This window comes from Penicillium longicatenatum (assembly GCF_028827895.1).
Source record: "Penicillium longicatenatum strain IBT 33135 chromosome Unknown contig_3_segment0_segment0, whole genome shotgun sequence".
Classification (NCBI taxonomy): domain Eukaryota; kingdom Fungi; phylum Ascomycota; class Eurotiomycetes; order Eurotiales; family Aspergillaceae; genus Penicillium; species Penicillium longicatenatum.
The window spans coordinates 2,460,194-2,475,274 of NW_026643121.1; the positions used below are offsets into that span (position 1 = coordinate 2,460,194).

At 50.7% G+C, this 15,081-nt stretch overlaps 7 protein-coding genes across 7 annotated transcripts; 3 read left to right on the top strand and 4 right to left on the bottom strand.

The window, feature by feature from the left end:
• Positions 1 to 231: 231 nt before the first annotated feature.
• Positions 232 to 3,283, bottom strand: N7484_006286 (forkhead box transcription factor; the record flags this gene model as incomplete). Its single annotated transcript, XM_057116704.1, has 2 exons — positions 232 to 354; positions 566 to 3,283. The coding sequence occupies 2 exons, from the start codon at positions 3,281 to 3,283 to the stop codon at positions 232 to 234; spliced, it is 2,841 nt and encodes a 946-aa protein (XP_056972587.1).
• Positions 3,284 to 4,154: 871 nt separating this feature from the next.
• On the top strand, positions 4,155 to 5,007 carry N7484_006287 (uncharacterized protein; the record flags this gene model as incomplete). The annotated part of the gene is made up of 2 exons (XM_057116705.1): positions 4,155 to 4,659; positions 4,718 to 5,007. The coding sequence occupies 2 exons, from the start codon at positions 4,155 to 4,157 to the stop codon at positions 5,005 to 5,007; spliced, it is 795 nt and encodes a 264-aa protein (XP_056972588.1).
• Positions 5,008 to 5,463: 456 nt separating this feature from the next.
• On the bottom strand, positions 5,464 to 6,702 carry N7484_006288 (cyclic nucleotide-binding domain-containing protein; the record flags this gene model as incomplete). Its single annotated transcript, XM_057116706.1, has 1 exon — positions 5,464 to 6,702. One exon carries the CDS (start codon positions 6,700 to 6,702, stop codon positions 5,464 to 5,466), a length of 1,239 nt encoding a protein of 412 aa, XP_056972589.1.
• Positions 6,703 to 8,358: 1,656 nt separating this feature from the next.
• N7484_006289 (carbohydrate-binding module family 48 protein) lies at positions 8,359 to 10,247 on the top strand (the record flags this gene model as incomplete). Its single annotated transcript, XM_057116707.1, has 3 exons — positions 8,359 to 8,381; positions 8,517 to 8,649; positions 8,910 to 10,247. The coding sequence occupies 3 exons, from the start codon at positions 8,359 to 8,361 to the stop codon at positions 10,245 to 10,247; spliced, it is 1,494 nt and encodes a 497-aa protein (XP_056972590.1).
• Positions 10,248 to 10,688: 441 nt separating this feature from the next.
• On the bottom strand, positions 10,689 to 11,102 carry N7484_006290 (uncharacterized protein; the record flags this gene model as incomplete). The annotated part of the gene is made up of 4 exons (XM_057116708.1): positions 10,689 to 10,746; positions 10,805 to 10,863; positions 10,916 to 10,941; positions 11,006 to 11,102. The coding sequence occupies 4 exons, from the start codon at positions 11,100 to 11,102 to the stop codon at positions 10,689 to 10,691; spliced, it is 240 nt and encodes a 79-aa protein (XP_056972591.1).
• Positions 11,103 to 12,157: 1,055 nt separating this feature from the next.
• N7484_006291 (uncharacterized protein) lies at positions 12,158 to 12,652 on the top strand (the record flags this gene model as incomplete). The annotated part of the gene is made up of 2 exons (XM_057116709.1): positions 12,158 to 12,372; positions 12,490 to 12,652. The coding sequence occupies 2 exons, from the start codon at positions 12,158 to 12,160 to the stop codon at positions 12,650 to 12,652; spliced, it is 378 nt and encodes a 125-aa protein (XP_056972592.1).
• A 546-nt stretch (positions 12,653 to 13,198) lies between these two features.
• N7484_006292 (uncharacterized protein) lies at positions 13,199 to 14,907 on the bottom strand (the record flags this gene model as incomplete). The annotated part of the gene is made up of 7 exons (XM_057116710.1): positions 13,199 to 13,511; positions 13,561 to 13,710; positions 13,761 to 13,969; positions 14,022 to 14,060; positions 14,114 to 14,290; positions 14,342 to 14,755; positions 14,809 to 14,907. 7 exons carry the CDS (start codon positions 14,905 to 14,907, stop codon positions 13,199 to 13,201), a joined length of 1,401 nt encoding a protein of 466 aa, XP_056972593.1.
• Positions 14,908 to 15,081: the final 174 nt, after the last annotated feature.

Consider the following 15,081-nt stretch of genomic DNA (forward strand, 5'->3'; position numbering starts at 1 on the left):
GCGTTGGTGGACCAGGTGGTGGCGGAGGTGGTTGCTTTGGTGCCTGGTGGTGGTGAGGCGGTACCACAAGTTGATGCGGCTGCTGATGCTGATGCTGATGCTGCTGATGTTGTTGGTGCTGATGCTGGGAAGGATGAGGCTGCTGAGGCGGCTGTTGCTGCGACTGGACCGGCTGCTGATGCTGGGGTTGGAACTGAGGCCCTGGAGGTGGGAAAGATTGCGGTTGTGGATTCATGTGTTGTTGTTGAGGGGGATTTGGAGGTGGGTAGGGAGACTGCTGCTGAGGCGGTAGTCCCTGTCCAGTTCGTGGAACTGGGGCCTGCTGAGCCTGAGCACCCTGTCCAGGTGGATCGACTGCATAAGGAGATGTGTAGGTTGACGGGATGGTTCGAGCAAAGGCCGCCGGAAGACTGCTGCGAATAGTGCTCGCCATGGGGAAGGATGCAGCCGCAGGAGCAGGAGCAGGGGTAGGAGTAGGGGCAGGGGAAGGAACAGGTGCAGAAACAGGGGCAGGGGCAGGGGTAGGAGTAGGGGCAGCAGGAGGAGCAGAGGGAGCAGAAGTGACCGGTGCAGAAACAGGAGGAGCAGGAGCAGCGGCGGTAGGAGGGGGTGGTGCTGCGTAAGGACTTGAATGTTGAGGAGCCGGCGGTGGCGCAGAGAAGTTGGTAGATGGCATCGGAGGGAATTGAAAGTTGTGATGTTGAGCTTGCATCGAAGGTGGTCCGCCAGACGGAGGAGGATAGGAGTGAGTAATAGGTCCCATATATGGCTGGGGAGCTGGTGCCGACACCTGTGGTGGAGGCTGTTGCGGCGGCGGTGGAGGAGGTGAGGGCCTTCTCTTCTTTTCTTTCTCGACGGAAGCACCAGGCCGGAGCTGCCATGACCAACCCTTACCATCTCGCTCCGCGTGCATGAACAGGTGGCCGTTGCCATTGAGATTGTGTCGTACACTTGAGGTCCATCCCTCCGTCTCACACTTGAAGCGGAAGTAGGGATACTTCAATTTCAAGGCGCGGTAAATTTGCTTCAGCGTCATCGGGGTGCCAGCCTCTGTCAGAGCATCAAAGATGAGAACAGCGTAGTTGTAAGGCGGCTTAGCCAGATCCTCCTGCGTATAAGCAGACTCAGGAGGATAATTTGGAGAAGGAGAGCGAGAGGGCTTGCGCTTCTTGACTGGCGGAGGCTTCACGTATTCCTCGGGCCGCTGCTCTGCAGGGAATTGGCCACTTTCCATTGAAGGTAGAGGGAAGTCCATCGAGGTGCCATCCTTCTTCCGCTTGTTGTACTTCCGCTTCTCTGAGGGCTTGACAGATGATGGGGGCGATTCAGCACCAACAGATTCCTGAGTGACAGCGGTAGTTGTTACTGTCTTGCCTGACTTGGCTGGCCGGTTTTGCTGTGGCGGCGTGACACCTCCATTGGCTTCGCGCTTAGCGGCTATCTTCTGCTCCCGAGCAAGTTCAGCTCTTTCACGCTTGGACATGATGCCATCCTTGGGAGGCCGACCAGGCCCACGTCGGCGGGCCGGTTGATCTCCTGATTCGACGGACTGTGCCTTCGAGTCGGAATCCTTCGTCTTGAGGACGATCTTAGTCATCTTGGAATCCTTGCCGTCACCGTCGCTCAAGGGTCCTCCCATATCATCATCAAGCTCATGCTCGGCGTCGGCATCGGCGTCAGCATCAGCATCGGCATCGATAGATTCCATAACATCCTCTTCTTCTGCTGCCTGCTCTTCCAAGCGATCTGCACCAGTCTCTCCAATGGGCACATCTGGCAGTAAGAATCGAATGCGCACACCTCCAATTTGGATGTAATCTCCACTGTGCAACGGCCGGAGTTGACCTGGTGATAACCAATCGGCTCCAATGAAAGCTCCATTTCGACCCATGACCTCCATCTCAAAAAGACTCTTGTCAAAGTTGTAGGCAATACGAACGTGCCGGCGCGAGATTCCGCGGTGACCTGCGGCACTGCCATCGATTGTTGATGGGGGATGAATGGGAATGGTGGGACAAGAGTCAGGGGATGGGAGTAAAGCCAAGGCATCAACTGGCTTAGGGTCGGCGTTGCCATCCTGAAGAGATTGCATCGCAAGCGCATTGTAGTCCGTTGATGTGGTCTGCAATTGGGCCGGATTTGCATGCAAGGGCATGGACGATTCACCGAGGGAAGACTTTGATGACCGTCGGCTGATGTTTAAATTTGATGGAAGATGCGGGGGGACATCTGGATCAAAGCCCATGATACCTCCACGATCACTGACCACGCTACCCATCATGGCAGCACTTTCCTCCCGCTTCATGCGATTGGGAGTGTGTGAAGCATTACCACCACTTGAGCTCTTTGCCCGAGAGCTCCGCACGGCCTGCCGATACTGGATTTCTCGCTGGTGGGCGGCGCGCGCGGCTCGGACATCTCGCCCGAGGATGAAAGAGTAGGTATTACAGTAGAAATGTCCATCATCAAACTCCAACTTGGCAAATGCCTGGATGCGAGGCTCGGAACCAGCAATGGATGCGGATGCATCTTGATATCCAAGCGCTGATAAATCAGCGCCCTGTGAGAGATACGCGGCGGTCAAAAGCTCATTCTGCTGGAGGGCATCAAAAGCATTCTTCGGAGCTCCAGCCAAATCGAAAGCAGGCAGAAGTGATGGCTGCTCCAGACTCTGCTTGGGGTTCATCGGATCGGAGAGAGAATCCATGGCGTCTGATAATCGATGTCCTACTCCACCTCCTTCCTGCGAAGGTGCACCAAGCCCTGCAAGGAAATCCGTCATCGGAAAATCACCATTCGACATATTGGGCATCTCCGTAGATACCGAGGTAGGATCATGTGGTAGGTTCGAATCGGCGTTCGTCGAGAATTGAGCGCTTAGATCGAGTGACGGGCGATTTGAGTCGTGTAGTCCTTCATCCTGTTGCTTGATCGGTTGCCCAACGGATTGCTCTGGCGCAGAGGGATTTGGCGCGGACTGGTTTCCAAGCAGTTGGGCCAATAGCGCCCCGGCAGCTGACTGGGCATTCGAATCCTTGGTGTCTTCAGCCATGGCGAAGTCCTGGTTGTCGAACGACTCTCTCTTTATTCCAATCGGAGTGGCGGGCAAGCCTTTCGAGGCTGGGGCAGAATTATGCATGTCGGGGATTGCGGAGTCGCTTCTAGGGTCGGAGTGAGGCGAAGCGTCGTGCTGTGAGCCGCCATAGTCGTACATGGGCGTATCGGTGCCTGGATCAGGCGGTCGATGGCCCACCGCTGGCGCCGTCATGGTCTGCGACGACATGGCTCTGGAGAGGAGAGAAGGGAAGAAGCAAAAGCTGAAGTTCTCTCTTTTGGGGCCGGGCGGTGAGAGTAGATTTGCCCGACTGGTCACTGCACGTGGCCGTAGCTGAAGGATCGTTCTTAGCGTGAATACCTGCCCTGCATGATCACGAATATATATGGAGTCGACCAAAGAAATGAATGGATACCAGTGAACGAAAGCGAGATCTCAGGTTGAATAGAAAAAGGTTGACACCGTCCCATAGGTAGACGATCCTCCGGGTCAAATTTTCTCTTCCCGCCCCGCTCCTTTCTCCGACTTGATCCACTGGTTTGGGTGCCTGGCTCCTCACCGATTCGAGGGATCGACTAGATACAAAGAACCCAATCCTTAATCTCTCGAGATCTTGATCGCAGTTTCCCACAAGCCAAGAGATACTCAAAACTTATACATGGTATGATTGATATGACTCAGTTACCTACTAATGCATTACATATCTCTGAATTTGACGGACAACAGACCGTACAAGTGGAGAATACCCCTCTACTGATATTCGGTGGCTTGTCTCCGCTGCAGAATTCGGGACGTACAATCTATAGCCAATTCCCGGTTAAGGGGGGAAAAAAAAAATTATAAACATAAGACAGAGTTCCATACACAGTAAATAGCTAGATTTCTATCTTACTATGGCTCATCAAGTCTTATCTTAGGTAGCCCAACTAAACACACCTAAGACGCAACACCCAAACTGCGGGGACAAGCGGAGCAAAAGCTTTTTTGGAGTAAAAAATGACCTGCAGGGATGTCACCAATCTTATCAAGCAGTTGACGCACACCCCCTCAACCCACTCAGGTAAAACCTGTGTACAGTAGTACCTAGTAGGCCACCAAAATGCCCAAGCCAAAAAAGATCGATCCCAAAGCCCAGGCGCGCACCTCACCACCCACCCCCACCATCCCCAACTGGCCACCTCTCCGCCCCCTCCTCCCCGCCGCAGACCTCAGTCTCGTCCCTCTCGTCCCCGACCAGATCTATCTGATCCAGAATTTCTTGTCGAGCTCCCTGTGCAAGGCCTATGCCTCGTTCCTCGCGTCCCTGCCACTGACGACCACACCCGGGAAACCGAAGAAGGATGAGGCAGTGCGCGTGAACGATCGGTTCCAGGTGCAGGATGCGCGGTTTGCGGAGATGTTGTGGAGCGGGACTGCGCTGAAGGAGCTGGTTACGACGAGGTTTGCCGATGACGAGGCCTATAATGAGGATGGAGAATATGAGCCTCTGGCTGCGGAGGAGTTGGCGAAGAAGGCGAAGGAGGTTTGGGGCGGGGAGCCGTTGGGATTGAATCCGAATATTCGGATCTATCGATATTCAGCTGGGCAGTTCTTTGCTCAGCACTGTGAGTAGCCTCTTTTCTTGCATGATATTGCGTTGGCACAGGGTTAATTTGTGATTAGACGATGAATCCAATTCGTTGACCTTTTTGCCTCCATCTGCTACGAAAGCTTGCCCCGCACGCACTACATGGACACTCTTAATTTATTTGACTACCTGCTCTGGTGGAGAGACAGTATTTTATCCCGAACCGACACGCGCAAATCGGAACCCGGAGCCAATAGCTGTGGCACCAGAGATCGGGATGGCGCTCTTGCATCGACATGGGGACCATTGTATGCTGCACGAGGGTATGGAGGTGACGGGTGGAGAGAAATGGGTGCTGCGGAGTGACTTGGTTGTTGCTCGATGATGGGATTATATATTCAGTTGAGGCATTTTCTACTGGCGTTATGGGGGTTGCATTAGCGGAAAACATAAAATACGATCTAGGTATTGACAATGCTCAGATGAATTTTAGTCAATTTGCTCTGCCCTACTATAGGGAGAGAGTACGACGAATTCAAGTAATACAGCAAGATAGTATGACAAGGACGATAGTAGGTACCTGTGTCAGGGAACCGCGCCGCACGTAACACGTAAAAGAGACAAGAATTTGTAGATACACAGAATCATAAAGAGTGTCGAGGTCTGGGAATAGAGAGAGTCGGAAAGGCAACAAACACAGGCATGCGAGGATAGGAACACTGGATATTTGAAGGATGGCTGGGATTTAGAGTGAAAAAATAGAAGTAATTGTATCACACCCAGCATCACGCTCTAGCTTCTTTTCCATGTCCTACTTCGATTTCATCGTATCGTATCACATTCATGAGTCACCGGGAGACTTGGACGCGTCTACCTTATAGTCGGCGCGGCGCATGATGTCCTCCACAGGCCCAAGCAGTCTCTTAAATCCGTCCCGGCCAAGGCGGGCCACCTTGACATCGGTCTTGGTGACAATGCTTGCCGCACGCGGCTTGTCATCCAGCAAGGCCAACTCGCCAAAGTAGTCGCCCCGATGATAGCTCTTCACAGAAACTTCACTCTTCAGCGCCTCGGCCTCGCCTGACTCCAAAAGATAGAATGCATCACCTGGGTCACCTTCGGAAATGATGGTGGCATTGGCAGGGTACTTGATTGTATCCAAGGCGTCGGCGATCTTAGACCGCTCATAGGGCTTGAGAGACGAGAGTAGAGGCACTTCCTCTAAGAAGGCCTCATACATGCGGCGTCGCTGGAATGCGGAATCCATCAAAATCCGCCGGAAAGTGATGCGGTCCAATGCCCAGAGAGTGCTTTTAGCTTCAGTAGAAATAACCGTTGCCGCACGTGGGGCATTATACATCAGGGCCAGTTCACCAAAGGAGCCACCAGGTCCAGTGCTGCTAACCTTGTTACCCAGACCATCTGGGCCGGGCTGCACTGCACCGGAGGAGTGAATATAAATGTCGAAGTTACCGTTCTCCACAATGTAGAAATAGTCACCAGCGTCACCCTGTGAGATCACCTTGATATCCTTGGCAGGAATAGGCTTCTCGACTAGAGCGTCAAGTACAGTCTTGAACTGGTCGTCATCAAGGTGAGAAAACAAGAAGTTCCCACTGACCGCGGTCCTCAACCGCGCCAGCTGCTCCTGCGTTTTGGGGTGACGCGGGGGTGTCCATCCCTCTGCACCGGCTGATGTTGGGTTCAAGGACTCTGCCGATACCGAGGTGCGACGACCTAGCGCATAATTGTTCGGGATTCCCTGTCCTGCGGGGACTGGTAGATCGCCAGGCTCGTCGTCGCCTGCGTTGCCCCCGCCCGATGCTGGTCCCGAGTCGAAAGGACTTCCCCGGCCGAACAAAGAGCCACCAAAGGCTTGTGATCCGTTCTCACTGAATGCGCTTCCTCCGAAAAGAGCGGTCCCTGACAAGGCGCCTACGTTGGCCTGTCGATAAGTCATATCGGTGGGTGACGTCACCTCGAATTCATCATCCTCCGAGATTTTCTGGAAGTTGGAAGATTTATCGGGTCTGTTGGAGTGGACGTATGGGTTAGACCCCGGGAGTGAGCTTTCAGCCATGACTGAACTGTTGATAGGGGCCGGAGAGGCCGCTCCGGCCGGGTAGTTGAAAGAGGGGGTGGATTAGAGTATTGTGTGAAGCGGGCAAATCCGTGTCTGGTCTTCTCCAGCTGTGATGCAGTCAGAAACAAAATTCCGCAGATGTTTAAATGCTGCGGAGGCTGAGTTGTAAATGTGAAGAAGGTAGAGCAATGGGCAGGTGCGGTAGTCTCGGGCAAGGCAAAAAATGGGCATTGACGTATAGTCTAATTGAAAAAGGCAGCGTGGATAAATATCCTAGACACTTGCATCTGATGACACTGGTCTCGGAAAGGATTTTGTGTAGAACAGAAATCCTTGGAAACAGTCTCACCTGGCGGGGTAAAGAGGGTGGAAGGTGCGCACACAACTCACAGTATAATGAAGGAAAAAAGGAAAAGAAGTCGGAGATCCAAAAGGAAGTGATGAGCCGAGCAGGAAGAACTCCAGGTCTCGTGCAAATCAATTGGACGGGGAAGAGAGGGAAAGGGTTAGAGAAGGAGGGGTAACAGGCGAAGAGGAGTAAAGTTGGGGCGGGTTGGTCTGAGCTTCTCTCGCGTCGATCAGCGGTCTTTCCCTTAGTTATGGTGATCGACGTCACTCGTTCCCATCTTTGGTTCAACTGGAAGGTTTGGGAAAGAAAAGATCCAATCGAAGAGCTCGATGATCAATAGTTGGTGGCAGAATCTGGTCTTGTAAAAAGTATAATTTCAATCAAAGTGGACAAGGCCTGCAGGAAAAAAAAAGAAAAAAAAAAGAAGCTTGACGCCCGAGTCTTCCAAGTGTCTTCTAGAACACGGCCGATGATCATTGGCATTGGTCGCCACTATAGTGGGACACGGTGGCAAATTTGGGCTATGACTCTTGAAGTCATGCATTTGGTCAAAGTTACCTTAGAATTTAGTACTTTAGTCTCGTAAATTGATACCTCTAACGTCGCCGTTTGCAGGCTGCAGGGTTTTTATTAGATTACAGTGTTCTCTATAAAGCTATAATTGTCTTCAATCTAAAATCTAAATTCAACTATGAAAATAATTACAGTCATCGTATTATCCGCACAAAGTAATCAATAGAATCCTACATCAGACGGGTAGTGTCGATCGCTGCCCCAAGTCACGTACAACGCAGAGCAGGCATACTCTTGGTCCAGCTTTGAATTTTTCTTAGCTTCAAGCCCATGAATATTAATGACAGGTATAATAATGAAAATTGATTCTCCAATATCACGTCAATCATGGTGAGTTCTGCAAATTTGTATAATATGTCTAAATAGGTAATTAGGAAGGCGCCCGGTTCCGGGGTCTAGATGGTGGCCCAACGATGAAACCCTGGACCCTGTGCGAAAGCTCTGGCAAATTCATGATATGCCTGAGGTGGGAGTAATTACAGTGTGTACTCATGGTAGATAGTAGGACTTGGACCAATTGAAGACATATAATCTTGTCAAATTTTTTTTTTTCTTTTATCTGACAGGAACCTGATCAGTCCGAACTCTTTGGCCCTGGCGCTTGGTCTGTGTCACACCCCACCCGATTTAGAGCTTGGAAGCGCCCTTCCAACTTTGACCTTCTTTCCTCTTCCAACTCTTGTGCGATTTATTTTTTCTGACAGTAGACCTCTCTGGTCTTTGTTGCAGCAATGGGTAGCTACACATTTCAATGGTAAGTTCGTCCAAATCGAATTTTCTGGGGCGTCCGGGAACGTGAAGAGCTCGGGTTCTTTCCCTCTACGCCTGTGGCACAGACTTCTTTCTGAATTGGATCGCTGACTGGACGGTTCCTCGCATTTGCATGTAGGCTTTCTCCCGCGAACGAGGTGTTCGTTACTGGCACATTCGATGATTGGGGTAAGACCGTGAAACTGGACCGGGTAGGCGACGTATTCGCAAAGGAAGTCTCTCTTCCGATCGGGGAGAGTGTCCAGTATAAGGTAGGTGCCTTGTTTTGTCTGACGTTTGCCTATTTTCCCCCTTTCTATTCTTCTCCCCCGTTGTTCTATAGGAAATGCGCCTCAACCGTAGATAAAAGATGCGGTGAGCTGTATTGCCTCAGGCCACAATAGGCACCAACCCCAGTTTTGTATGACGCCTTTGCTTTCAGCTGACGTCACTCCCCTTGTGCCGCTTTCCTCAAACTATAAGACCACCTTGAGCACGCCACAAGAGGGGCTTGCGCTGACTTATTCTCAAGTTTGTTGTTGACGGAATTTGGACTACCGACAAACGTTTACGCGAAGTGAACGACGGTGCAGATAATCTTAACAACGTGCTATTACCGGAAGAGATCCAAACCCAAACCAAGACCCCGACCCAGACCGAACCTCAAACCCTTGACCAGAACCAAAACACCCCAACCACTGCCACTGCAGCTATGTCTGGCGTGACCCCTGACTCCACTACCGCCATGCTGGCAGCCAATGTCCCTAAGGAGGAGCAGAATGGACACCTCCCAGGCGCCTTCCCTGACACCCCGGGACAAGAGTCCGATCAAGTTTTCTCTGTGAATCCAATCCCAGCCTCGGGTGGATACGGGAACCCGGTCAAATTGAACCCTGGCGAGAAGGTCCCCGAACCCAGCACGATCCATGGCAACACCGTTGACTCAACCGTGAAACTGGACAAGGAGTCCTATGAAAAGAGTGACAGTGTGCCCCTCGGCAGTGCTGGAACTCAGATTGACACGGCTGGTCCAAGTGCTTTCAACCTACCCCCAGTTTCCAAGAACATCATCCCTGAATCCAGCCTGCCCATGGGCGGGCCTGCTCAGCGTGCTGCATCTACTGAACAAGAACAACTGCAAGCCGGAGGCCCCGCGCAACAAGCCGCTATGGCTGACCCAGGCTACACTATTCAATCTGCGCACCCCTCCTCCACCACCGCTGCCTTGGCCGCCCAAGTTCCCTTGGAGAAGGAGAAGCAGACTGACCCCGCCATTCAATCCGCCCACCCCACTTCCACTACCGCTGCCTTAGCCGCAGATGTTCCCTTGGAGAAGGAGAAGCAGACAAACGGCACCGCCCCGGTGAACGCCGTCCCCGAAGTGGTGAAGGAGTCTATGAGTGAGGCGCACCGGGATCCTGAGGCGGCAGCCAACAAGGAAGCCGTTGAAGAGAAGAAGGAGGTCGAACAAGAGCTTACCAAGAAGGTCGACTTGGAGGAGTCTGCTGGCACTCCTGCCCCCACCGAGACTGCTGCCACCACTGCCAAGGCCCCTGCCGCCACCAGTGCCGGTCTCACTGCTTCTCATCTGACTGGCAGTGGATTTGACTCCGCCGATGTGTCCCCAACCTCGAGCCCACCCCCAGGCCACGCTGCACCTACTTCAGCCCCTCCTACCTCCGCGCCTGAGACCAAAGCTCAGACTCAACCTACTACGACCACCGGTGTGGAAACTACCCCGACCGCCCAAACCAGTACTCCTGCCAAGCAAACTGCTCCCGCTGCTGGTTCTCAGAGTAGCCACAAGGACGAGAAGAAGAAGCACCGCCTGAGCGGGTTCTTCAACAAACTCAAGGAGAAGCTGAAGTAAATACTCCTCGTGAATAATCTCTCTCTCGGTGGTTCCTTCTTTTCGATGCCATGCCAAGTTCAAAGCTTTAGATGGTGACTATAGTCACTGGGAGATTCCTTCGCTTGTTTGGGGGTTTAATCGTCCATGATTTCATTGTTTTTTGTCTTTTATTTCTGTGTTGATCGTTTTCGATCTGGATACCTCATTTGCACGCACTGCCGCATTGTACTCCAGCAAGCCTTATTCTGTCTTCCTCTAATAGTGCCTTTCATCGAATGCAATTTCGTGTTTCATCCTTACAAACACCACCAGTTGCGTAAAGTATAGTCTGGAATGATAGGATTGTATTACTCCTGTGGATATGTGATATTATATAAAAGTAAAACTCCCCTAAATCTAGGAAAGACTCATGTGCTCTCCAAAAATTCCCCACCTTAGCTCTCGGAAACCTGATGGGCATCAGAACGGTATAGCATTACTGACTTGCCCATTAAGTTTGACCGGGTATCCCAACACACTAAAAGCCCGTTAGCAACCATACTCAAGCTACATCCAAGAGTGGATGTATAGCATACTCTCTCCCAGTCTGCGTGCATCCACAACCACAGAAAATCGAAGCAGGCCAACAAAACACCTATGCAGAGTTAGTCTATAATAGCAGTCACATAAGATGTCTTATTCCATACAGCGGCGACAATCGTACAGCAGAACCCTAATGAGACTAACGTTAGTACATCCTATACCCACGCGAAACGTGCTCAGGCAAACTAACTTACCGAGAGTCGGTCCAACAACCTTACAATGACACGGATTCTGGTCGGTACCGCATTGGAAGCAGATAGGGAAGAATGGAATAAAAGGGACGTCACACATTATGGTGGGTGGAGGTCGAGAATGAGGGATGGGGGTGGAGAGAGATAGAGTCCACTGAGGCTTGAGGATATTCGTTGAAAGAAATGAAGGGTTCGAGTTATTACGTAGCTTTATTTGAGCTTTCCCCAGATTGCAGAGCCGGAACTCGTCTTGAGTTTAGATTCTATCATTATGACGCAGATGAAGTGAGTCCGATCGGATAATTGTGGAGACTTGCATGAAATCTGTAGTCTGTATGCATCGAGATTGTGATCAAGCAAGGTAGAAGATAACTAAACTTTGATTGAGTTATTAGCTATTGTAGGAGATTGGTGTTTTGTAATTTGATAAATTTTACCACGGGCTTTTTAAAATTCTCTTGGAGAATTGACTTTAGATGGTGCAGGATCCCCGGACTCTTTGGCCTCTTGTATTCTTACATGAGTCGCGTGCTCTACGGAGGTGAAACACATATATTAGCGTACCAAGGCCGTTCTAGCTTATTGATTTTGAAGGGATATCCTTGCCAACATACTTTCCCTTCATAGCGGCTCCAGCTGACTCAGAAATCCGGAGTCAGCCCTATACACGAATATTCCAATTGGGCCACGAGACCCTCACGCACTGAAATAGATACCACCTGCAAGTCATCTCAGTTCCTGGACATCAACACCAGCCACCATTTTTGAAGAATGGACCTAGACATCGGGCTAGACTGAACGAACTACGTATTCTTATTCCACATGCCAAAACAGGACAAGCGCCAGCCACATATTTTCTTTTAAGGAAACTACCGCTCTGCACCGCCACACAATCCCCTCAATCAACGTCACAGGGGCCCCAGAACGATGGACACCTGATTCAATCTGGCACTCCTACAGAATTCTCTCTTGCGGATACCCTCTTTTCATTATTTATTGCTCCCAGGCAGCAACATTCACCAAGCGCCCCCATCTGCAGCCTTGGCGCCGGTAGACCTTTTAAAACCGACTCCACTTCAGCCCGATCGCTTTAAAGCCACACATCCCATCTTCTTCACGCGCCGATCTCGATACCTACCAGAGATATTCGCAAAAATGGACGGCCTGAAGAAAGTCATCCCTCTTATCCTCCTTCTCCTTTTCGTCGCTATCGTCGCTTTCGTGGGATATGCTGTCTGGACCGTCGTTCTGGATGTGAAGAAGAATACGCGCGCGGAAATGGAGCGGAAGCACGTTTCTTTCTCGAGGGATGGAATGAAGGTTAGCATGAAGGAGATTAATGATGAGAGTTATAAGGATCGAACTCAGAGGTACGTTACGTTGTGCGACAACTTCCCCCTGATGAACTGTGGGGTTTGGTTTTTTCCTTCCCCGCGATTTTTAGCCACTACTAGTCTGGATTTGGACTTTGTCTGACTCTATTACAGCGTTCTCGTTAATATGTGGAACCACACTTCCTTCCCGGCATACAAAAGTCGTCTTTGGGATATGACGGGGTCATCAGGCTCCAGTACTGAGAATGGTGCTGAGAAGCGCAAGCCGTACGTCTCCCTTGTTGGATTCTTTCTGGAGTTCGCGCGAGGAATCTAACCTGGTAATTTGATAGGCACTCGAAGTAGACACCAGTTCCACTGTGGATTGCCGATCTTAGTACCCATGGACCCTGTAAAATACCCGATTGGGGTTCCTTCGATCTATTGCTCGCGTGCATATAGCGGCATTTGACCCGCGTTTCGTTTCATTTTATATTCTGAGCCTACGGGCACAGGCTGATCTTTCATCTCGATTCTTACCTGTTCTTTTCGTTTTCTGATATACTTCGGGGGTTTTTTTTATACGATTTAGTGGTAATCATGTCATGATGCACAGATTACGATAATGCCTCGTACGCCCAGGATCCTCGCCTGACTCCCTACATGGGTACATTGTATGACTCAGAACTGGGATGTCGCTGGCATTGCCATGACCTGGTTTCATTTTCGGATCAAAATTCGGTTGGACATACTGTAACGTTTTTATATGAGAAAAATTAATTTTTGAAACTACCCTAAGGGCTATTTGGTACGCATATAGCAGAAGATATCATCCATCTGGAATGACTACAGCCCATCCTCTATCACCATGCAGCGTGTCGCTTTACATATCAGCATAGTAGCTGTAATCCTGGTTCAGGAGGTAAAAGGAATCCGGCTCCGGCTGTCCAGCACCACCCAACCACTTGGGGGTAGTAAGTTTCTCGGGCGTATCAGTACGACGCTCATCAGTGAAGACCGTCTCGAAAGTCTTCGCCCACTGAACACGGTTGTTAAGACCCTCCAACTCCCACAGTTCCTGCAAGAAATGCAGAATAGAGCTGTGGGTGTAAGCGGAGTCTTTCTCATACATGGTACCCTGATCGTGGATGAGAGTGTTGGCAGAAAGGTAAGGCGAGATCAGGAAAGCGGGAACGCTAAGCCCCATTAGTATTCAAGTTCGTATCAGGAGACAAAATCACATACCGGACTCCTAGGCGGGTAAAGTCGTACTGCACGACATGGCCGTCGGAGGTACCGTTGAAGGTCATGCCGTCTTTTGGTGCGGGGATGTTCATGGGAGGGGGAACGTGGTCCGCAAAGCCACCGTGCTCATCGAAGTTGATGATCAGCAGACTACAAGTTGAATTAGTGTCCCATTTGAAATGTGCAAGAGTGGTACTTACGCGTTGTCCCAGTACTTGGAGCGACGCAGTGCATCGTACAGGTGCTTGATCATTTGCTCGCCAGAAGCCATAGGGCTGGTCGGGTGCATGGAGTCGATGGTGCAGCACTCGGGGTTAATGTAGGAGAAGGTGGGCAGAGTACCCTCTTCGAGGTCGGTGTAGAACTGGCTGGCGTGATCGAGGCGGTCCATGGCATTGTCTTGAACCCACTGCAAAAGGTCAGCAATTGAAATTCATCGTTTCAGTTTTATATATATTTACCTTGTACATGAACGCATCAACAATGTCAGTCTCATAGTACTAAAATCAAATCGTCAGTCTCCATTGAGCATCATAGTTTTATTTCAACATACGTTCTTCCAGGTGATGTTCTTCTTGGTCAGAGACTCGAAGATAGATGTAGCGCAGGTAGTTCCGGTCACATTGTTCCAGAACCCGGACGACTGGACGGTATTGTCGACAAGACCACAAGAGGATCCGGAAGTCGCAAACTGGCGGTTGACATTGGTTGGGCCAGGGTGCTCAGCGAACTATTTGATTGTTAGCCCTATTAGCGGCTTTCTTACCAACTCGCAACGTACATAAGAATCAAAGAAAGCAAAGTTCTTTGCCAACTCCGCCAGAGTTGCAGTCTTCTTCTCATCGTAGGCCATGATGACAAAAGAAGCATCACCGGGAGTCTCGCTATACTTCTCCGACTGGCGCTCAATGAAGCCGCTCATTTCAGGAGTATCATCGTTAGTCGGATTCCACTTGCGGAAGATCTCGTAGCTGACACCAGCAAAATTGTGGTCTGGGTCCGTCAATGGCACCTCGGTCTCGTAAGGAGCAGCACAGATCTCCAATGGCTCATCCCAGACAGTCCAGTTGGAGTTGGTGTACTCATTGCAGAAACTACGGTTGCGCAGGTTGTCAATGTCCGGGTGGAAGTCCCAGTAACCGGCGATGTTGTCGAAGGAATGGTTCTCAAGGGTCAGGTAGATAACGTGCTTGATCTATGTAAAGACAAAGTGAGTGACAGATCAATGTTGACTTTGTATTCACGTACGTTCTTGCGCAGCTTGTTCCACACTTGAGTGTTGCCCGTCGGAGCAGCCGAAGCCACCGCGATCAGAGCTGAGAGCGAAGCTAACGTCGTAGTCTTCATGCTAGCGGTCACTATTCAGTGAATGAATGCAAGGATTTCTTCTGGGGTTCTCCACAAGATAAGATGTGGAGGGAAGAAGAGATCTTTTATATTGTGAAGACTACATACAACTGACCACGGATTCTTGGCCCATTGCTCATACTTTGCCTACATTTTCGTCTCCCACATCGGCGT